The sequence below is a fragment of the Excalfactoria chinensis genome, chromosome 2 (assembly GCF_039878825.1).
Source record: "Excalfactoria chinensis isolate bCotChi1 chromosome 2, bCotChi1.hap2, whole genome shotgun sequence".
In the NCBI taxonomy this organism is placed as follows: domain Eukaryota; kingdom Metazoa; phylum Chordata; class Aves; order Galliformes; family Phasianidae; genus Excalfactoria; species Excalfactoria chinensis.
The window spans coordinates 74,157,250-74,181,483 of NC_092826.1; the positions used below are offsets into that span (position 1 = coordinate 74,157,250).

The 24,234-nt window shown below is 33.9% G+C and overlaps 1 protein-coding gene across 3 annotated transcripts in view; it reads right to left on the reverse strand.

Moving 5' to 3' along the window:
• Positions 1 to 24,234, reverse strand: part of LOC140247704 (cadherin-9) — a 97,102-nt gene that overhangs the window by 18,231 nt on the left and 54,637 nt on the right. For 2 of the 3 annotated variants that reach the window (XM_072327571.1, XM_072327569.1), the window contains exons 4-9: positions 10,553 to 10,672; positions 8,907 to 9,074; positions 5,006 to 5,193; positions 3,480 to 3,733; positions 2,840 to 2,976; positions 1,826 to 1,947 (exon numbers count right to left, since the gene is read on the reverse strand). In XM_072327571.1, the coding sequence (XP_072183672.1) occupies positions 1,826 to 1,947; positions 2,840 to 2,976; positions 3,480 to 3,733; positions 5,006 to 5,193; positions 8,907 to 9,074; positions 10,553 to 10,672 (989 nt within the window). The remainder of the gene's footprint in view (positions 1 to 1,825; positions 1,948 to 2,839; positions 2,977 to 3,479; positions 3,734 to 5,005; positions 5,194 to 8,906; positions 9,075 to 10,552; positions 10,673 to 24,234) is intronic. The other variant, XM_072327570.1, reaches the window with a different exon arrangement.

A 24,234-nucleotide genomic window follows, 5' to 3' on the forward strand; every position in this document is an offset into this window, starting at 1 on the left:
GGGTTCAATAATCAGGAGTTGAGGGAAAAAATTTTCCCATTCTATAAACATTGAACGATACATTTGTATGACAATTTATGTTATCAGCTATGACAGTATGCTCTGATCATAAGTTTCAGTTGTTTTGAAAGATGTACCTTGTTCATTTTTCTGATATTATAATTTCCTCCACTGTTTTAATTAAATTCATCACTGCCTTTGAAATGCATATTTATCTATGTACATCATTTGTATCAAAAAATAGAATCATGGAATCATAGAATGGTTTGAATTGGAAGGGACTTTTAAGATCATCTATTTCCAAACCCCCTGCAGAGACACCACCCTATAGACCAGGTTGCTCATAGCCCCATCCAATCTTGCCTTAAATGCTTCCAGGAAGAAGGCACGCTTCCAGGGAGAGGGCAAATAGAGTAGAACTTTCTTGGAAAATAATTAAAATTATGATCAAGCACCTCTCTGAAGCCAGTCAATTTCACTCAAACTATCCTCTGCATTTAATAATCTATTTATCTAAGTTCCAGTAGTGGGTGCAATGAATGACAGATTAGTAGACTGAATGCAGATTCTTTCAATTCAACTCCTTTACTTCTCTCTTTTCTATTTTTGTCTTTTTCCTTTATATATCTTTTTTTTTTTTTTTTTTCCACCTCTTAAACCTGTTGTAAAACATCATTTTGCATTACATTTGGTAAACTGCACATTCTTGCCCTTTCTAGAGTTCTGCAAGACCAGATATTCCGCATCAATCCCAAGTACCATTTAGGCAGTCATTGTAGCCTTGGTAAATAAGAATAACTCTGGACAGAGAACAAAGTTATAAATAAGTATATTTCCTGATGTGTATCCATATTCCTCAGACCATTAAAGTCTTTTCGTATGCTCAAAAGACAGAAAGAAAGATCTAGAATTCTGTCCTGGCCTCTCTTTACTGCAGCAGAAACAGACTCAAATTTCCATTAGGGAAAATTATTTCAAGTATTTTCCTCCTCTTAAAGATGAGAGAGAAAATAACTCAGGATTCAGCTGTGGATATAAGCATATGCTAGAGTGATAATTTCAGGGTATATAATCTAATTCTCTGTCCAGTTATTTGGTATGAACTTGGTAAGTACTTTCAGAATTAAAAATTAGCAAATCATTATCTTCCTTCATAAGATTTAATGCAGAAAAGCTGGCTGATCTTATAATAAATATACATTATTTCTAATTTTCTGTCACAAATCTTATCATCTTTCTAGATAATTACAGAATTGCTTAAATAATTTTAAAAGGGATATACATGAGTTTTGCTCACATTCAGCTCAATTCAGAATTTAATAAAACTTGCAAAGAAAACAGTTATTAGCTTTTTTTATTCATGTACTTACATTTTTATTTATTTAAAATATTTTTTTATTATTATTATTTTGCTTTTATTCTACATCTGCTTTACTGGAGCATAGTAAAATATGTTCCTGTGTTTATGTACTTGAAGGTGTGGTTATGTCAAATAAGGCTTTGAAAAGCTTTGCAAAGGAAATGGAGTACAAAGATTTTTGTAGCATTATGCATAAATGGATGTGAAAAATATTTTCTCATATTAAGGATGAAAAAACTCACTAAATAATTATTTTGTTATACTATGTGATTCCGTATTAACATAAAATCCCTCATCTTTATCTCTTAAAATCTTTTCATAAACAAGTTGTACCTACTGCAGTAGGCAGGGAATAAAGAGGTTTTTGGCTTGTTTTGCAGTTGCTGAAATGTAGACATTCTCAAGTCTCTACTATGATATTCCTTAATAGTTTCACTACAATTTTCAAATAACATATTCATTTACCTGTCCTGCTTTTGCATTTTCACAGACAAATGTTTCATAGTATTTGGCAAATTCTGGTGCATGATCATTTATATCTAAAATCCGGATGAAGACAGGTATCTGGCTACTTTGTTTAGGATTACCTGAAACAAGAAAATGATTACAGTGTACTATGTACAATGCAAAGTTTTGTACAATTTGTGAAAAGACCTGAAATAATCTTTCCCCCCGGTCTCCCCCTCCCAAAATTGACACTGGAAATAGGCATTTATCTTCATAACATGAAAACAAATATCCTTAACTTTCTACTCTTGTATTTTGCACATGATTAAAAGCCCCAGAAATACATGGAAAACTTTCTTCCATTATACTGCTTGAATTTTGAAATAATTCAAAGTCTGCTTAAGAGATTTGCTTAACTGGCCACTGAGTTGTTACTGATGTTTGACTTGTATTCCATACATTGTTGAAGTAAATGATTCATTTCAAGGTCTGTTTCTCAAGGCTGAGCTGTCAAGAACATTTTGAGTCAACTAAAGAAGAAGAAGAAGGAAAAAAAATGATGTCCCTTCTAAAAAAGTAAAATCACAAAGTGGTTCTGTGCAGATATTAAAATCAGTACTGGCAAGCTTGACCTCTGGCATCAAGCTATATCTGGAGATGACTCATTTACTACATTTTTTTGAAAATTGAGCCAATATTTGATCAAGCAGTGAAGAAGCATTGTGTGAAGAAAAGGTAACAATCTTTCTAAACATTAGAAAATTTCCCCCTGATGCCTGTTACTGGCTGGCTGAGATGCACTTTTTCTAGAGTAAATGATTTACTGGGAATTCTCAGGAAACCAGTTTTGATGAGTCTGAAAATTCCAAATTATCTTTCCACAAAGGGGAAAGATAATCCTTAAACAGATACACATGGAAAGATAATTTGTGTATTGATAATATAAGAAGAAAGGCAAGTCTATATCATAAATACTGTAGTATTCCTGTATTTCTCAAATCCAATATTCTTAGGTAAATTACTCCAACTTACTGATTTCAGTTGCTATGACAGTGATGTTGTGCCAGGGAGTTTCTTCCCGGTCAAGTGGCTTTGAGATGAATAAGGATCCATTTCCTGAATAGACGTTGAATATTCTATCCAGGTCAGTGTGTCGATCCACAGAATATCTGTTAAGACATGTTACATCTGAGCTTCATTGTTTCTTGGTACAGTTTCCAGTTTAGTGTACAGCCACCTACAAACATTTTGTGAGTTTAACTGAAGTTAATCAAGAGTGTTTTATAAACAGATAGTCCTAAGATTTTCTGTAGGTGCCAGAGAAATGCAGTATGTTACAAATACAGAGAAATGTCTTTTTTAAGACTGAGTGGAATGAAAGGTAAATTATTTATGTGGACAGCCTATTAGATTGTTATTCAAAATTATGTTTGAACTTACACAGTAAACAATGAAATAAAACTAAAAATGAGTATTCTTAGATAATATTTTTGCAATTTAGTTCCTGAAGAATTTATCCATCAAAGGACATACATTTCAGATGTGATTATCACTTTATAACTGCTTGTCATTACAAGCTCCCAAAGATGTTCTCTGCTATATTGCACTCTCATCATGCTTTGTGTGAGATTTAACTAATATTTAAGGCATTTAACAGCATATAATGACTTACTTTATTGTATTCTTTGTTACATCTGGATCTTGGGCTACAACCTGCCCAATAATACTTCCTTCCTTGGCATCTTCATCTACTTCTATTAAATATGAGGACCTAGTGAACACTGGAGGTTCGTCTATGTCTTCTACAGAAATTTTGACCAGAGCTGTGTCTTTGAATGGCCCCAGCTGAAGAAAACGGGGATCCAGATGAGTGTTAGTTGCTTCCACTCTTAAGGTGTATAATATCTTCTTTTCAAAATCCAGCTGCTAGGGAGCAAATAAAATTAATAAAGAAAATTGTATCATTTTGCAAGAATTATGAGTCAGCTTTACAATGATGGATTAAATGTCTAAGCATTTTTCAGAGAAAAAAATATAAAATCTCAAAATTGTAATACACCCTAGGGAAAATAGCATTTTCTAAGTATAAGAAAAAGTGCAAATTATACATGGCAGCAAGACAACTTATGATTCCTTTGTCTACTACTTGTTCAGATTCATTGAAGCCCAGGAAGATTTATCTATACAATAATAGAAATAGAGAAAGAAACAGGTAAGATGGATTCCTTCCACAAGTAGGAGGTGCAAATGTCCTTATTTTTCTCATTCTTACAGAACAAAATCCCAGATCTTTAAGTAACTCTGCCCTATTTCCACTCTTCTGTCTCCTCCCATATTATCACCTATTCTTGCCTATCCTGCATCAGGAGCAACCCTGATACAACTTATTCTTACCCTCCACATTCCACAGTGAAAAGAAAAAATGTGAGATCTGATTTCCTGTCTATGCGTATATTTGTATGTATACATTTACATGCATGGATATGTGCACAAATGTACACTCAGCAATTAACATATACATTGTTTCCATATATGTATATTCATGTTACATATACATATAGCAATTCACTGTTACTGATCAATTAAGAACAGAACTAAAAACAGTGTTCATATTTCAACAGTCTGAACCATAAAAACGCAACCAACCAATCTGTCAGAGACGGCATTTTGAGTTAAATTTCTATCAATTTCTTTGCTCTTAAGACCTCAATTGACATAATATCTAAGAACTTAAGTTTCACCAAGGCTGGACTTAAACCAAAACAGATTTAAGGTTATGGGTGTACCTGATTTTCAAACATATTACCAAGTGACAGGCAATAAATGTAAGATCATCAAACTGTAGGTGAGCCTCCAGCCTCTGTGAGTACCACTACACCATTCAGCTGGCAGACCCCACTGTGAACTGAACCCCTCCAGGTTCACACAGTCCTAATTTGAAAGTACTGTGTGAGAGTACATATATTGAGCAAACAGCTGCCACTGAAATATTGCTTTATGTGAAGTGACGTGCCAGTAAATTTCCCTTGAGACTTGAAAATAACAGATATCTTCTGAAGAAAGAGAAGAACAAAACTAATAGAACAACTCTTTGGCAGCTTTGACCCCTTGTGAGATCTACCCTCCCTTTCCCTGGAAAAATAACCACAACACCTGGAGAGATAAGTACATATAAAAGAGAAGGAGAAAAAAATAAACCTTTTTGACAGTTATAATCCCTTCCTGTGTATCCTTGTCAGTGACAATATCAAACATGTCTGATCCATCCCCATTGGAGATACTATACTCAATCTCTGCATTTTCACCCAGATCAGGGTCATTGGCTTTAATTCTGCCAAGAGGAGTCCCAGGTGGTGCAGATTCAGGAGAGCTGAACTGGTACGTGCCTGAAAGAGCAAAATCAAACTTTTTATTTTAAGAAACTTTGTTCTTCTGAATAATACACATCTTCAGTTTCACCTGTTTTTTTGTTGTTGTTTTTTTTTTTTTGTTTTGTTTTTTTTTTTGTTGTTTTTTTTTTTGTTTTTTTTTTTTTTTAATTACATGAAGAAAAATGCCATTAGTCATTATACTAAACTTGTAGTAAACAGGACTTGGAGTTGATTGACAAACTGCCACAAAAATTTCAAATGATTCTTCAAAGCCATTCAGTACAGTGTTTTTAATGTTTTTAGTACTGGAACAGAGAAGCTCAAAAATATGGCAGTGATTCTAATGTTGATTCGTTAACTATTATTTTCCTCAGTTCTCCAGAAATGTTGCCAGATATATTTGCAAGTAGCAGATTTTGTTTTGTTTCCTCGAGGCAGAAGAGCTGTAGAAAGCAGGAGACTAAGACAGAATAGGCTATATTTTTCCTCTTTTGATATTTTGAAAATGTATATTCATTTCAGGTTTCTACCTAAAACAATTCATTTGTACATTATTGGTAATACATAATAAAGAGTCATGATAAAAAGAATTTGGATACATGTTCATATTAATTGCTATAGTTAATTAAAATGCAGATACTTTCAGATTTTCTTTAATTTACTCTGCACATGCTTTTTGTGCTCTTTCAATGCTTGGTGTCATTTAATGTTTTTATAATCAGGTTTTACTAGAAAGAATTCTGATTATGTCTGTGATTACACAGACATTTTAATCTTTCCTATGTATATGAAATGTGAATTTATATAGAATTTATATATATTTTGTTGACACTCACCATAAAAATCTTGCTATTAAGACACACTGTCACAGAAAAAGTATTAATCAGATAGTCTTCTAGAGCATTAAGAACTAGACAATTAAGATTCTTCACTGCTGGCAAGACACAAATATTTCTAAGTCAATATTTTCTGTTATGAGCTAAAGAATATTTGAAATATGTGTGTGTGTGTGTGTATATATATATGTATACACACACACATCATTTTCCATTAACCTGAAGTACAGTACAGAAAAGTGTATTTCTTTTAACTAGCCTGTTGGCTGTTTCCTGCATTTACACATGCTTTGCTTTTATTTAAGACCCTTGCAGAGTCCTAAAGTTTTCTTTTATGCAAAAGGGCCAAAGTAGACAACTGAGTGCTGAGGGAGTCTGTACCTTGAAACGTACAGAGTATAAGACATTGCCTCTGGAAATATCCTATATGTATATAGATGTGTAACAAAATGGAAGCTAATGCTTGATGCTAAATTTTATTAATTGTTACAAATTTGCTATCTAAGTGAAAGCTCAACAGTAGACTCTTTGACTGCAGCCAACACAGAGTAGAATAAATGTTATTCTCTTGAAGAAAGCGGAAAATGTGACGAAAGTTAGGATTCTTGGCAGCTAACCGTAAGTTTGAAGGCTTACTCAAAGTCAAAGGATTGTCAGGTGAACTGGGAATACTGTGGGAACAAATTTAATCATGCTACTTACGGCTTCTTCCACAATAAATGACTGCCTTAATTGTTTTTTGCATCTGAAAAGATCCCTTATTTTTGTGGTGCTGCATAAGTGCTACATATTTTTGGGATGTGAGGTGGCTAGTTTGATTTAGAGTCCAACTGCATCCAGGATATGTAAGATTTTCATTAGTGTGTCATATAAATTCAGCATTTAAATTTGGTCTGTTTTTCAAGTGTGAAGGACAGTGAACAAACATTCCGGAAACTAGAACAAGACAAAATCAGTTTCTTCTTATTGCAATCCAAACATCCAGTACTTCACAGTGATCTCTGCCATTTTTTTGTTCTTTTATTTACTCTAACAAGTCAGTCTTCAGTTCTTCAGCAACATCACAATAATTTCTGTTGCCTCTAGTTGCTATTTGCCTTATACTTTGGGCCACATTTGTACTCACATAAAAGATAATAAAAAATAATTGCCTTTGGAAAGACATAATCTCCAAAATTGTGTATTAATTTGAAGGTATGTTCTTATTTATCTTAGAATAAATTAAAATCTTCAGATGTTTCTATATATTCGGTTTCCCTAGAAGTTCTAAAATCACCCTTTTGAGTAGAAAGAAAATAGAAAGGTAGGATCAAGGAAATGAAAATTGCTCCCCTGAGGAGATCCCACAGCAAATCACGTATGGCCAGTCTATGTTCTTCAGTGGTGTTCTACATAGAAAGCTACATGGCATATTGTATGAAGCATCAAATTGTGTGAATTTCTCTACAGTTATGTACCAAAACCAAAGCTAATCATAATTATCAGAAGTTCTATAGATTTCAGGCTTCAGCTAATCTTTCAAGAGCATTGTTATGGAATGAAGGCTAAGGAGACTGAGAAACTAACATCATTTTGTAGTTCTGTTCATCGTTTTATTTAGTTTTGTTTTGTTTAATTTTATTTAATTTTATTCAGCAACAAAGCCTAGAATGGGCTACACTGCACTCTAATAAAGAGTATCCTTTCCTAAAATCAAGCAGGAAGTTTAGTTGAAACCTATACTGTGAGTTTTCCATGTGAAAGTTATTCTTACTAAGTAAACTCTGATTATGAATTCAAGTTATTCTTTCTTCATAAGAGCACTGGTTACATTCTCTCTCTTCTCTTTTTAAAACAAATCAATTAGGAAGAATGGAAGCAAGTTTCAAGAATCCTCTCTCCTATTCTGTCTGAGCTTTCTAACATTTCAAATAATCTCTTCTAGGTTGATCTGCTTATATTATTTTGAGTGTATTTATTGTGTACTTATTATATAGTACAGAAGAACTTTTCACGTTCCTGTAAGTCTGGGAGAGAGTTCAGCCTTGTTAGTTCATACTTTGGTGAATTCATAAAGAGAGGCAGTCAGGTCTCTAATCAGTGCCAACAAGCAATTCAAATTTTACAACATGGATATTCTTCTAGCAGACACTGAACTGAGGCTGTAAATTTATTACATCTGCAGCCTGTCAAGCAGTTAGTAGACACTGACTGTCACATGGAACTGGATTTAAACCAGTAGCCTAGGATGAAAGAATCTGTAGTATTTAATGAAGCTTTCTATATTGTGCAGTTTTTTATTGTTTGTCAAAATCATTATACAGAAAGAGATATTTTTGAAAACCTCAGTTGCATGACAAATACAGACTAGATTATACAAAGCAGTCTTCATGAGGAATTAAGTACGGATTACAAGTACCTGAAGCAAATACTTAAGACTTCCAGCAAAGCATATCTCCTGACCAATTCTGCTTGTGAAAGGTTGTATACGAGAAAATTTGTTGAACTACTTGGATAAAAGTTTGGGACTTATAAACTCAATCCTATATTTTGTTATTAAATTTCAGTAAAGGTTCTGAAAACCCTGCTGTTATCCTAGTCTATTTTTACAACTAACATTCCTGCAAGCAGAATAAGAAGGTGAAGTAAGCTTATAGTTGCAGAAAACATTGTGACATCTTGAAAAAAAAAAAAAGAAAAGAAAAAAAAAAAAAAAAAGAAAAATCATTTTGCCTTTATGATGCTGCAACATAAATAGACACAACAGTGGCCTAATATTTATTATTAAAAAAAAAGGGGGGGGGGGGGGGGGAGGTGGAGGAAGGGGAGAATAAAAGATCACAGAAGGTGAAAGTGAAGTAGCTGATCTAGAGAATGTCATTGGAAAGCAACAGTTCTCTTAGTGCTCCATACTCTGAGGAAATCGAGGTGGATTGTCATTGACATCAGTCAGCGTGATGTTCACTGTGGTGGTCCCTGATAATCCTCCCATCTGGCCTCCCATGTCTTTGGCCTGGATGACCACTTGATACTGTTCCCTGTTTTCTCTGCTCATGTCTGGTAGAGCAGTTTTGATTATGCCTTAGAGAAAAAAGAAAAAGGAGACACATGGTAGAAGGCACACTTCTGATTTTTCAAATATAAGAAATATTAATTATATTATTCTTTGTTTCTAATATTCTAAATTAGTATTTATTTCAATGGCAAAAGCATGTTTGTTGAATTAATTAACATTTTTCAGCTACCATCCCTGGCTATTATTTTAATGCAATACGAAATGTCCAGCCCTGTAGAGGGTTTGATATTATAGAATAATTATTATCTCTGCCACATCCTGGTTTTATTATTTTAAGCTCTAGTAGATCCATAGATTTTAAAGACTGGTGGGGGCAATGATAGTCAACCAGGGCTACAGCTAATAAAGAGTTGGAAAAGACTATAAAGCTAAAGCTGGAAAACATTTTTAGGTGCTTGATATCAAGAATTTCACAGATATAATTTAAATATCTTGAATCAAACCCTTACATAGCACACAAAAAACTCAGGTGAGAAAATAAAAATCTCTTAACCTGAAGAAAGATCAAATAAATCCTCTTGGGATCCAGACCACAAAGGTTCTTACCATTAAAATAGATATACGGATATTTCAGAGCCTTAGAAGTTTTTTTGTTGCTTGTTTTTGTGTGTTTGTGTGTTTTGTTTGTTTGTTTGTTGTTGTTTGTTTGTTTTTGTTTGTTTTTTAATTATAAATATGGTGGTTTTGCAGGGCTGAAATGATGATTACTTTCTCTGTTGAAGTGGAAGAATTTAAATACAGTGTCTTTTTTCCCTTGGAGGATTTGAATACCTGCCCTTTTTCAGAGGAGGGCACTCATTACCATTACATGAATTTTGTTGTTGTCGTTTGTTTGAGTCTACGGATTTCCCACTCCCAGAAAGATAGTAAAACAGGACAAAAAAAAACAAAACCCAAAATTTTCTAGTGTAGCAGTTACAGCATTTATATCTGATTCAGAGTTGATTTACTGGGTTCTGAATGCCATAACTCAGCATGTTAATGAGTGTAACATTAAAAAGCAAATTGGATAAGAATAAAGATAATCCCAAAATCAAAGATGAGCACTCAGATATTCCTCAAACGTTCTACCTTCTTCAACACCTTTGTGTGCCCCGGTGGCGCAGTGGTAGAATTGCTGCTTGCAGCACCGGTAGTCCGGGGTTCGAATCCCCCCTGTGGCGCAGGGGGTAGAAGTGCATATGTATATATGCAGGAGTCTTTGGGCCCCTTCCAATAATCTACATTCTAAACAATTGAGTTTAGAGTTACCAATTGTCTTCCATAAGCCATATTCATATCAAACAATGAAATAATTCATCCAAAACAATGTTTTTTTTAATAAAAAAGTTATACTTTTATGGATTACAACTTTCAATTGTAAGAAGATTATTTGCTTTATGTCAAGTTATATCATGCAGTATTTAAGTAAAAGTGAGAAACATCTTCATCCCTGTATCTACTCTCTGTCATTTCAAAAACCAGAACCATGTGAGTTGCTAACCTGTTTCTGGATCCACTGAGAAATATGGCTGTCCCTGAAGAATACTGTACACCACTTTGGCACTATTTCCATAATTGGCATCATCAGCATCTGTGGCTGTCACTTGAATAACAGATGTACCTAAATGGGCACCAAAAAGGAATTAAAGAATTCTAAGAAGGCATGTATTTCTTAGAAATCATATATAGTATTTTCAGTACTGTATTTGGTAAAAAGTCAAACAACATCTGATAGATAAATCCACTTTTATCCTCTTCAGGCAAAAAGTAAAGTCATATCTTCCTTATGACTAAGACTGAAATCAGTATAACTTAAACTCCATGCTTTGGATAAATATTAGAAATTTACAGGGAACAGCACTTACCTTTGAAACACAGTACAGCATTAATGTTTTTCTTGAAATAAAACAGTTTTAAGGATAACATGGCCTCAGAAGAGACTGTACACTTAAAAACTAGTTATCTACTATGTGTAAAATACTATTATGACTTTCAAGTTTGGCTTAAATTATGCACTAACCTGATTTTCTGTTTAGAAGACAACATCAAAGGTTGTCTTCTTAAGTCAAACTGAAAAAAAAATATTCCGTCTCAACCTCATTTTTAAAATGATTTTGTAAAAATTAGTTACATTTTGTAAAAACATGTAATGTTGTACTTTTTTCATCCTTATTAAACTTATCCAACTATCTGGCAAATCATTTATGTTAAACAATAACTACAAATTTTTAAATTTTTTTTAATAAACATTTATTTTGAATGAAAATTGTTTCCCGAGGACATCTGATCACAATGAAAGTATAAGCAATTAAAAAACAAACTGTGAGCCAATTCATTGTGTGTAATTCATGGTCTAGAAGCAAACGAAAGCTTTTGTAAAGCCCTCTATAATACCTCAAGCTATTATTTCTAAGCAATTTTCAAGATATCAGGATGCATTTTGCTAACCTAATGTAGATCTCACAAATTTCTGCACAAATGCAGGCAGTCTAACAGCTAAAATTGTATAGATCTTTAACTTCTTAATAAGGACTGGTGACTGACTGTGAAAAAACTCTTTACTGTGCTTTTGGACAAGTATTGTTGGTGTATCTCACTTTCTCTATTAAAAATAAAATAAAAAAAAATTATTTTACTTTATTTTATTTTATTTTTTTTAAATACCCTTAGCCACTCTAGACTGGAGTTCCTTCCAATAACTTGTGGTCATGTAGCCTCCCTGATCTATAAAGTTGGATGGTTTTCAGTCACGTGAGATGTTGAAGTACACATTTTCTAATTTGGCCATACCAGATATATGAGGGAGTAGGGAAAGCAGAAATATTAGAGCATGTTAAGTCCTGTTGTATCTCTTTCCTCATAGTACATAGCAAGAGTTTGCACATGATTTTACCTACATAAGTGTAACAGTTCCTTCTGTTTCTAGTTATCTGAACAGCATGACTAGAGGAGAGGAATACTTTTTCCCTGAACCGAATCAGCAGAATAAGGTTGTAAAAAGGCTTTGTCACAATGCATCAAATTCTGAAGGTCTTTGCAATCAGCAATCTAGATTATTTTTGGCTAGTTAAACAGAGGCTGCCTGTGTGCTAAAGTGAACTGTAAAAGTAATCCTGAAACAGTGAATATTTAGGGACAATTTTATCACTAATAGTGTTCAGCTGAACTGTTTATCTGGGTGCAAAATAAAGAATATTCTTTGAGGAATGCATCTATTGATCTGGCTTGATTTAGTCTCTGTGTTGGGACTCACTACAAGAAAGACACTGAGTCCCTGGAATGTGTCCAGAGAAGGGCAACAAAACTTTTGAGGGGTCTGGAGCACAAGTCTTATCAGGAGCGGCTCAGGGAGCTGGGATTGTTTAGCCTAGAGAAGAGGAGGCTCAGGGGAGACCTCATTGCACCCCACAATGTCCTGAAGGGAGGTTGTGATGAGGAGGGGCTTGGCCTCTTCCCCCAGGCAACAAACAGGAACCGAGGAAATGGCCACAAGTTGTATCAGATGAGGTTTAGACTGGACATAAGAAGGATCTTTTTCTCTCAGAGAGTGGTCAGGCACTGGAATGGCTGCCCAGGGAGGTGATGGAGTCGCCATCCCTGGCAGTGTTCAAGAGGCATCTGGATAGGGAGCTAGGAGATATGATTTAGTGGTTTTTCTGTAGGTGTGGTAAAGGGAAGATGGTTGGACTAGATGATCTTGTAGGTCCTTTCCAACCTTGTGATTCTTTGATTCTATGATTCTATGATTCTATGATTCTATGACTTACACAGAATATGGTCATAAAAACTGAATGCACATTAACTTTTTTTTCCCCTACTTCCCTGTTCTTTTGAAATAATAATAACAAAATTAGAATGCTGAAGACTGTTATGAAGATGATATTTTCTTTCAACGACAGCATTCCACAGCTCAAGTCAGTTTTGGGGAAATTTCTGTATTTCTCTCATTGGACTGAATATTTTTGTTTGCCAAGTCACAAATTCCATGCCATATGGCAGCTGAGGAGAACATAAAAGCTATAACCCTATAGAAAATTTGTAGCTCACAACCAAAAAAATCAAGCATATCTGATGTAGATATTACAGTTTACATAATATTGATGCTTTCTTTTATTTGTCTGAATCTGTGAGTGATTAAAAAATAGCTTTAAAATACCTGCAGCTTGCCAGTAAGCTAATAGTACCACTAAAGGACATGAATAACAGAATTATGTCCTCAGAAAATTTAGTATCAGCTAGCAGTTTCTTTTCTTCTCTGCCAACAGTATGCTGTGTTAGAAAAGAGAATATTCATGGACTGTAGGCAATACTTGCACAGCTATTTTTCTGAGGAAAGAAATTCTTCTCTTTCTATGTTTAGAAATGCAAACATAAAAGGTGATACACTGAAGAAACTTAAAAATTGGCAATGTTGCAAAAATGGTTTGGATGTTTTTTTCAACCTAAATCAGCTATGGCTTTTACTCACCCACAGAAAATTATTTTTCTTTTTTTTTTTTTTTTAATTTTTATTTTTTTATTTTATTATTATTATTATTATTATTATTTGTTTTTTGTATGTCCAGATTAACTCACAAGTCTTTTTCCTCACATTTCTTTTCAGAAGAATGAAATACAAACCAGGTTGCTTTGTTAGATGTTTTTTGAGATGCTTCCTCAGCTGCCAGTTTGAGTACAGTGAGGAAGAAACAAAACAGAGAATGAAGGTTAAACCTAGAGTAATAAGTATTTTAGCTTTGTTTGTTTGTTTGTTTGTTTTGTTTTTTCCCCCATTATTATATATCTTTTAAATTGGCAATAGATTAAATTATCTTTTCCTAAGTACAGTCTTTTTTTGTCTGTGATGGCAATTGGTAAATGATTACTTTATTTTGACACGCATGATTTTCTGTTTTTCTTTTTTCCATTCCCTGTTGAGGAGTAGTGAGGGAGTAGTTGAGCTGGTGTCCAGCAGCTATCCAAGATGGAACCCACCACATCAGAAAAGATACTGGAGAAAATGTGCAAATTGTTTCAGTAGTAATCTAAGAAATAATAAAAATAATACATGTTCATGTGCTCATGTGTGTTCTTATATCTGTGTGCATGTAAGAATGTGGAGTCCAAAAAAGAAATCTTAATGAGAGAGCATCACTCCATATCTAGGACAGTGACTGAACAGAGTTCCACAGATGGCCAAAACTCAAGAAGAGTGAGATATAATTTTGGAAAAGCTGTTGAAGTGAGAATGTTTTTCTGAATTGTCCTTAACGTGTTTATGGTCTATGTAGTCTTAGGTCCTTGAAAGAGTTCTTGTTAAAGTAGGTCTCATAACCTGACACCAGAATGCTTTTGTAGTGTGTGTACACATCCCACAGAGGATTGCAGTAGTACAAGAGGTCTTCTATTAAATGAGATAGGTACAACTTTAACTATTTTTATGTAAAATGTTACTCTCCAATGTTCCCTTGTTCCTGCTCAGCTGGCATGAATTAAAACAGCTTCTGACAATCAGAATGTATCTGTGTCTATTTGAAAATGTTAATTAGTTGATAACTTCTTTGTGACCTTCATTTTTAATAGTAATCTCCATCTCGGATAAAGCAAATGAGCACATTATGTTCTTAACACAGTGCATTTCAACATTTCTCTCTCAGTGCAGAATCCAAGTGACAGACAGCACTTAAAAAATCATTCAGAACCAGGAATTTTCATTTCCAAAAGGAATTCTGTAGTTTCAAAGGGCATTTTGACTTTTATTCTTTGATTCTTGAGGGTTTTTTTTAATAGAAATGTAATTTCAGATCTGTTCCAACTTTTGATTTCAAGGAAAAAAATATAATGTTTGGTGGGCTTTGATCATCCAATATAAAGTTTGCAAAAATTCATTTCACATGAAAAAAAATGAAAAAGAATATTTTTGACATTATCAGATGGTTCTGATTTTTTTTTTTTTTTTTATTTTTATTTTTTTTTTCCCCTATCTATGTTCAAACCAAAGCTCCACTCAAAGCAGAAAGACTGCTTCATTTTCGGAAATAGATAGAAGACCAGCTGGAGTAAGTGGAGAGGCAGGAAAGACTTTTCTCCCCTAAAGAAGAAGCTTTTGTAAATGCTTCCTGTTTTCAAGTACAATGACAGTCTGCTATTCATCAAGTTTATTCATGGAGATAAGATTTTAGAAGAGGAGGACAACTTTCATAAGTTGAAAATATTTGGGAAAGGACGGGAAAATCTCTGGAGTCAAAAGTAGTAATCTTGTTTTACTGAAATCCTACAGAAAATTAGTGGATAGATAGCTGAGACAGCTTGGATCTAAGGACTGTTTTCATCTGGGCATGTGGCAGAAATGCCACTATGATAAGACATGAGTGAAATTTTTATTTTGAGTGTGCTACAGAAATACTGAAGTATAGTAAACAACTTTCAGTTTTGAGAACCGGTTATTCTGTTTGAATGGATAGAAACTCTGTAGGCAATGTACTGGAAAAATTATGAACTACAAGCAATCATATAGCAATGCCTAGGCTTAAAAAAAAAAAAATAAAATGGATCCATAGAACTTATCACCAAGATCTCATTAGATCATCAGTTGGGGTGCATCACATCAAATTCCTTTAGGAATAAACACAGTTGAGACCTAAACCTTATGTTTGGCTGGAAGACAATCCCTACATAGAAAGCTGAAGGAACGGGGAATTGCAAATTGAAATTTGCTCTTTTGTACATGACCCCAGTTTAGGAGAGCTTCTGCTAGACTGCTTTGTCTTTGATACAGAAAGGGCCAAAAGGTTAGTGGCATAAAAGATTTGTAAGAGCAAGGGGAAAGAAAGAGTATAAGCAGAAAAAGAGCAAGTGTCAACATGAAAAAATACAAAAGATCCAAAGTTAGAAGAGTAATAAATGGGCATAACTGAGAAAAACAAACAAAACTAACTAGAAAAAATGAGACTATGGAACTGTACCCAAAGGAACAACAGCAACAATAACATAACATTACATAGAAAATTAAGAAAGAACTTAAAATATGTAATGAGCTGAAATACGTATTAAAAACAAACCAATATCAAGAATAACAACAAAACCACACACAAAAAAAAGAAGATGCAGATTTCTTTTTATCCAGCTAATTATTTCTAATAGTCCAACAGTAGACCTTAGGTGACATTTCAAGTCAAGATTGCTTGACTGAACAGAAAGATGCAATGTTGCTAAACTACTCTGTGCCCCCAGTGGTGCAGTGGAATAAGCCGCTGCTTGCGGCACCAGAGGGCCTGGGTTCGAATCCCCCCTGTGGCGCAGGGGTAGAAGTGTTGCTTCGCTACACAGGGGGCTCGAAACCCGGGAGTTGGACTCGATGATCTCTAAGGTCCCTTCCAACTCGCACGATACTATGATGATACTATGATACTCTGTCTAACCTGTTTGAAATGCCATGTGGGCTGCAAGATTTTGACAGTGAATACAAAACATATACCATTGCATAACAATGTCTGAAATTGAGTTCGAAAGAACGGGAAAGCTGAACAAAGCCTCTAGCCCTTACCCTGCTGCTGTTTGGTATCTTGATATAGTAACTTTAGTTTTCCTTGTAGTAATTGTGACTCCAAAGTGCATCAGATGCTCTGCATGAGAATTTGAAAACCTTTATGAGCACAGTAAGAATTGAAAAATAGTAAAAAGAATGAGAAATAGTTTGAAGTATTGATGGGTGAACAAGACTGTGGTTGTTTGCTCTTTGAGGAAGCTTTTCTTTCTTCCCCTCTCACCATAAAGGGAATCATTTCTGAAACAATATTCATGCCATCAAATGGTAGTAATAAGAGTAGTTAGACTCTTTCAAGTGTTTATGTTGATTACCTCTTACATTGCATTTCCTTGAATAATGAGATAAAGTGATCTGTCATCCATAATTAAAGAACAGCAGCGTAGAAGTCCTCATACATTTGTTCAACACGATTCAAGTACTCACAATTTTCAGTCCAAGAGATGAAAACAACAACAAAAAAAAACACCCACTCCACCTCACGAGAATAAATAAATAAATAAATAAATGAACCTACAAATTCAATATCATCATTAAAAATTCTAATCAAAATTATGATGAAACACATTGGCCACATTTTTCTGGGCTTGGCAATGTTATACATATGTTAAGTTTTCCAGTTATAATTAATTTCTAATGAAACTAGTATGTGCAATAAGTAATACCCTAATAAGCCAGATAATTACCTTAATTATTTCTGTCTGTCTGCCTTTACAGAGTGTGCAAAAAGAGGTTAGGTTGACCTACTAACCAACTAACAAGTGCCATCCAAGTCAAGTAGTTATTCCACCACTTAAAAATCCCTTAAAGTTCTGCTTCTTTTTGAAAGGTGAAAGTTGTGAATCTTGTCCATTTTGCCTCACCTTAATTCCTGGAATACTCCAAAAGGGAGAAACAACTTTTTCAGCTGTTCTTATGAAAAATTTGGGAAGAGTGGTCTCCCCTTGATCCTGGTAGTAGAAGTTGTAGTTCATAAATGTTACAAAATCCCGATTAATGTGGGAACTCCTGCTTAGATGTTTAAAGTCTGTCTCACTAAACATTAAGATAGCTGTAGAAAATTACAATTTTCTATGAAAATCTAATAAATAAAGAAATTATTAAGAAATTCAAATGTACATCAGTTTAACACACGATTCATCAAAGCCTCTTGCTTCCATCGTGTTTAGATACAGTGAATGTCTGTGGAAATGACAGCAGAGCTGTGATTTGAAGGAAAATAAGAGTCTAAAGCAGAGACAATAAAACAAATTCCAAGGTTGTCTTAGTTCTATGTGGTTTTTTTGTTGTTGTTGTTTTGTTTGTGTTCATTACATTAGTACCGAGTGGTGAGGTGCTGGATCAGACTGCCCAGAGAGGCTGTGGACACCTCGTCCTTGGAAGTGTTCAAGGTGAGGTTGGATGGGGCCCTGGGCAGCCTGGTCTAGTATCAGATATCAGATACCTGGTCTAGTATCAGATAGAAGATGATGGGCCTGCTTGTGACAGGGGAGTTGAAGCTTGATGATCCTTGAAGTCCCTTCCAACACAAGCCATTTTATGATTCTACAATACTGTTTTTAGACAAAAGCAAAACAATTCTAGAAACTGCATGATTCTGTGTAGGTGAATATGCATGTAAGTAACAATTTTTAGGAGAAATTTTTAGTCACAAGAATTTAATGCTATTATTTTCAGACATTTCATTTATTTTCAAAAGAATTAAAATGTCTGCCAAATGATTCACATGCAGGAGTTTTCTCCTTTTTTCAGTGGTGTTAAGAGACAGGACAAGGAGTAATTGGCACAAACTGGAACACAGGAAGCTCCATTTGAATATGAGAAAAACTTATTTACTTTGAGGGTGACAGAGCACTGAAGTTGCCCAGAGAGGTTGTGGAGTCTTACACATTTTGGAAACATTAAGGAGTTCTTGAGAAGTCTCTTGGAAAAAACAAACAAACAAACAAACAACTATCTTTGTGTTTTACTTTCAAAAGATAGTCATGTGTTAGCATTATTTAAAAAACTAAGCCTGACATTTTACACTCAGCTGCATAGCATTAGCAACTAAAATGCATACTCAAGCATCCAGAAAGTTGCCTTTGCTTCTAAAAAGGATTGAAAGCTTCTGTATTCAGGAGATTAGACTGAGTGAACATCCCAGAGGTTTACCCTTATGCTTTAAAAGAATAAAAAATGAAATAATACTCCCAAATACAGTTTGCAAATTTGTTTAATGGTACATATAGACAATTATCAAGCTGATTTAACTATGATCTATTCAACTCCAATTCATGACTTAGATCTCTGTGTCCATTTGCCAAATCCAATTCTCATAAATCATTTAAAGGAAGATATTTTTCAGGCATCTAAGATTACTTAATTAGTTTAACTTTATGGCGTGAAAGAAACAAAACAAAAACAAAACAAAAACAAAAACAAGTAAACTTGTGGATTTGTGTGATGTAAATGGAGGTATTTATGCTGTCACTTGAACTTAAAGAAACCTACATTTAGACAACAGATTACTTTTCTACTCTTAACTTGCTTATTTTAATGTTTGCAGTGTTTTAGTTTCAATAAAGGTTGTTGCACACCTATTTTCAATTTAATGTTGCTTCTGATAGAGGCATAGGTGTTCCTAATTTTAGCCATGATAATTAATCCTAGTTATGCCAGTCCTCTGCACACACATTTCATTTGCTGCAAGCTCCAATATGGTCATATAAGTGAAATCTCATTGCATCTGTTACATTGCAGCCTGTCTTAAAAGAAGTAAAGTTATCTCCACAGGTAACAGCAGATGAATGAAAAAACCTGGTGCCTGGAAACTGGCGTCAAGCATGGGATTTGGTCTTTCCTGTAGCTCTGAAAACAGTTTGCTGTGAATAGTAATTCATTTTTGTATCAAGTGCTGTATAAACAACGTATGTTTTTATGTACACTGGCTGAAGCAGCATGGCTGCCCCTTTTCCCTTATTTTCAGAATGTCATTGAGATTTCTACTTTTTACTTGTGAGGCCATGACAGATGAAAGGACCTTGGTTGAACACCCTATATATCTAAAGGAAAATATCACTAGATATATAGAATAAACATATCCCATTTTACTGTGCTGCAGTGTGAGAAGAAGCACTAATGTCAAGGATTCAGGACCATTAGGCTTTTGTTTAGAGATTAGAGTGCTACACTGAAAAACTACAGAAGTAAATGGGAGTAAAATGGACACATCAAACAATTTTTAGTGTAAGTATGATGCGAGCAATTTAAACATTAATTTCAATCTCTAGTCTAGAACTTCCTCTGTTATATTTATTATTACTTTTTAATGTATATAGAAAATGGGAAATAGTAAAATCGTTGCAATAAAGTATCCAGGCCAACAGTATTATACTGAATAATTTCAAAGAGAGATAAAAGGAAACTACATTTAGTTTAGACCAGGACTGAAAATTCCCCTTGGCACAAAGGCTGTCACTCTGAGAAATGTTCATTGCTGCAACAGATGAACATATGTAGTCTTCCTTTGATTGGTGGGAAATTGTGACACACAGAGAATAAACTTTTCATTGCATCTTCCAAGTGTAGGCTAGGCAATCTGCAAAGCCTAAAGTCCTATGTAGTGCTTTAAAAATTGTCTATTCTACTAATTGCTGCATCAGAACATCTCTTCCTATAAGAAATAATTTAGACCTTGAAAGATGAGCAGGTAGATGTGTGTAGGAGCATAATGGAAGTCAAACAATTCACAGTGAGTTGGCAGCAGCTCAGTTTTCACAGAAAACATATATACATGAAAAGTATCTACACTTCACTGTGTTTACAGCGAGAGCCAGTTACCTTTCCTTTCTGACTGCAGTTCTACAAAAGCCCCATTTCTAGCACCAAGACAGAGTTATTTCTCGTAGGGAGTTAATAGATGGCTTTGGTTTTCCACTTGCGTTCCTTGAGAGGGAAGATGTAATATCCCTGTTATAGTATCACAAAGAATCATGATAAAATAAAATAGAGTAATAAAAACATGTTAAGAATGTCTAAGGATTTGTTAGCCAAAGAAAATAGAATCAATCAAGAAATTTTTAGTTTATCTGTGAAGCAGTCTTCTGTTTTTCCTGCTTTACTTTGCATTTGCACACTCCTGCCACTTCATGAGCACAGTTTCAGGCAGTATAACCTTGTGTGATCTGATCAGGGGAAGAAAACTAGTGAAACTAGTACAGAGGCTGAATTCATTTCTTTTTTCTGATCATTAGCTCCTCAAATTTTATTTTATTTTTTGGTTTAGAGAGCAGATGAGGCATAAGTCAAGAAAATTGGGAGCAGAGATACAGTTGCTACTTTTGCTTGCATTTTGAGACCCACTTATCTGTAATGTGAAAATGTTTTCACATTTCATCTTAAGCTTGTGAATGATTTAAATTTTTCAGATGCACTGATTTGAATCTTATTAACATTGATACTGTTCAACACTTCTAAAATTTACCTTAATTATTTCTTATACGTATAAGGAAAAATACCCCTTTCAGCAAAAGAAAGAGGAAAATATGAAATTAATGTTTCTTAAAATAAATTCTATGTATGTAAATTATGATGATATGTAAGCAAGAACATAATATTGCAGGTTAGCAAAATAATTTTAGTCAGACTATGGAAAACTCAAGACAGTCATCCATACATTTATTTATAAGAATCTGAATCCAGGGAAAAGATGCAGAGTGAAAATATAACTGTTTTCTGCTGAAAAAAGGAAGACAAAGATTGCCTCCATTAAGTCATTTATACAAAGCTATAGATTAATGTTTCCTAACATGAGCAAATTCTAAAATAGAAAATATGATGGTTACTGTATTTTGTTCAGGACTTCTGTTGTTATTAGATAGTTAGTTAGTTAGTTTGTTTGTTTGTTTGTTTGTTTTTCTAATAAACTGTAGGCTCCATCTGGATATTTCAATATGAAATAGCAAACTGTGAGAAATGTGGTTTTATGATTTTATGATGATGAAAAGCAATGTAACTAAAGTAAATATCAGAATGTAGCCCTATTGAAATCTATTGGTAATTGTAATGCTTAATGTTAGATAACACAGAAAGGGTGAACAATACTGGAATGTCTAAAACAACCATTGTGTAATTGATGTTGCAGTATACAGAGCACAGTAGTAAAAATGTCAGTATGATTCTGTGAGTTTTCCTTCATTTTGATCTGTCTTTTTCTGTTTCTCCTTGCATTTATGTATTATACATGTGTCTTTAATTTAGAGTAGCTGTTAAATACAAGGCATGCATAAGCATGCTGTAATGCTGTATGCCTGAGTCTAAAATGGTCATATCTCTATTTCATGTATAATATCACACTATCAGACTTCACTATCCAGCACTGAAATAAAAGTAATTTCATGGGAAAATGTTCAATTTTAAGTTTAACCATCTAGAATGTGGCCCTCCCTCCTCATGCAATATAAAAATCTTATCATACAGAAATTCTGAATGGGGAAGTGACTTTCCTCAGATCTATAAAATCTAGAAAATTGTAGTGGAGCTTAATTGTGGAGAAATGAATGCTAAACTAAATTAGGCATTATCCCTTCCCTCAATAGGATCAATTGAAACATAAAAGTGTTTTAGAAAATACTCATCAGCCACAAGTTAAAGACTTCTAATGAGGAAATAAATAAATAAATAAATAAGTTGTAAGCCTTACTCTTACTCATTAATATTATCTGGGCAGGTGCAGGAGAGCATAATAATATTGGCCCAGGAGTCAAAAGGGATTTTAATCCACAGAACATCACATTGCTATATTAGCTCTTTAAAAAAATCTTAAGAACATTTTTTTTATTATTTTTTGAGAAAAGTTGCTGCATAGTGAAGTGTGTCTGGGTTATTTTTATTTATTTATTTTTAGTTGTTCATTTTTTGTTGATATTTGTTCATTTGTACAGGCAATCACATTTTCTTTAGACAAATACTTAGATCAAATTTTATACTTGGTTTAACATGTGTTTGACCCTTCATAGACTGCCTTTGATGAAAGCCTCAAAATTGAAATAAATCAATATGTTTCAATCATTATCAAAGCTGTACTTTTCCTTTTACATAAAGAAGTACTGAAGACATTATTTTCCAGACACATAGCAAGTATTTGTGTTCTCAGAAGTTTCCACCTATCATATTTCTAAAACATAGCCAAATCAGAATACATCATGCTTAAAATCCACCTGCTCTTCATCATGACCAAGATTTCATCTTTCAGTTTTTGCATTACATTAATTTCATATGTTGAACATCTTGTGTGAACATCCTGTTATCCTCTACTTTCTGTATTTTATTTGATTAACATCTATTGTTCTGTCTAGAGTATTATTTTACATTTTGAAATTATTTTTCATCAATTTACCTCATCTGAAATATTAACAATCTGAAATTATTTTACTATTCTATTTACAAACATAGCTACTGCAGTTATTAACCAGCAGTTCTTCAGTACAGTAGCTGACTTTAATAAGAAATTCCATGTTGCTGAGTTTTAGAATCTCTTAAACTTTCTAATTTAATTTTTTAAGTTAATATCACTGTGAGCAGTTAGCATGATCATTACCGTAAAAGCTATCTGAAATTAAACTGCAGTCAGCTCACTTCACTAGTTTTGATTGCTTCTAGATCTAACTTTGCTGTACAGCATTTTAGGTATACCCATAATGCTGCTAGAGACATGATTGGATCAGTGATAAGCATAGCCAAGTTAATTTACATGCGGGTTGATGGCTGCAGTGCAGATACTGCAGCATAGGATCAGCATAAAATAATGCACAAATAAGCATTCATCCCTTCTGGGCTTGGATAGGTTATGCTGAAAATCCGTGTTACATTCTCACTCTTCTTACTATCAAACAAGTCAAACATGAGTGAGTTTTGCCTACTGGTACTGAAAATCACACATTCTGTCAAAGGTGTTGGCTTATCTTTTTCCCTTGTGTGCTCTAGATCTAGCTATTCCAAGAAACAGTCAGTAACACAGTGAGAAGTATGTAGTATGACACAGAATTTGAATAACAGATACATTAGCATATGGAAAATAGTTAGTGGTGATTTCAGTCCAACTCCTCATTCGCAATGACATTTTCCTGAGAGTTCAGAAATATGTGTAGTCCTCATTGTAGTTATATTTGCAAAAAGACTGTAGATTTAATATTTATATTTTAAAAATCTTTAGATTTAAGACACAAAATTGATAGAAAGAAGTCAACAGTAAGAAACTGAAAACTTCCCAGATTTTTTTTACCTCATTATTGTGAGTGCATTTGTTTCTTAGGAGGTATAGTGTATTTAGGTAGTTCTTTCCAGTCAGAAAAGTGATTAGGCATGCAATGATCTGTCTATACATAGTTAGAAAAACTAGCAGCCATAATCCTGAGTATTTATAGCATGTAATACAGTACTACAGTGATTTTTTCATTCTACGTTCTCTGCTAGGGATTCTTGATTTTCTTTTGCAATTCTTATTGTCTTCATTTGTTATACAGTGGATGTCCAACCTTTCAGCTTGCCTGGAGTTTACTGAGTGAAGAGGAATTGTCTTGAGCCACATATCAAACATATATTAAATCTATATAATTAACAAAATTTCCTTTATTTTTAAATAATTGTATTAAAATATATATAAAAAAATAACAAAA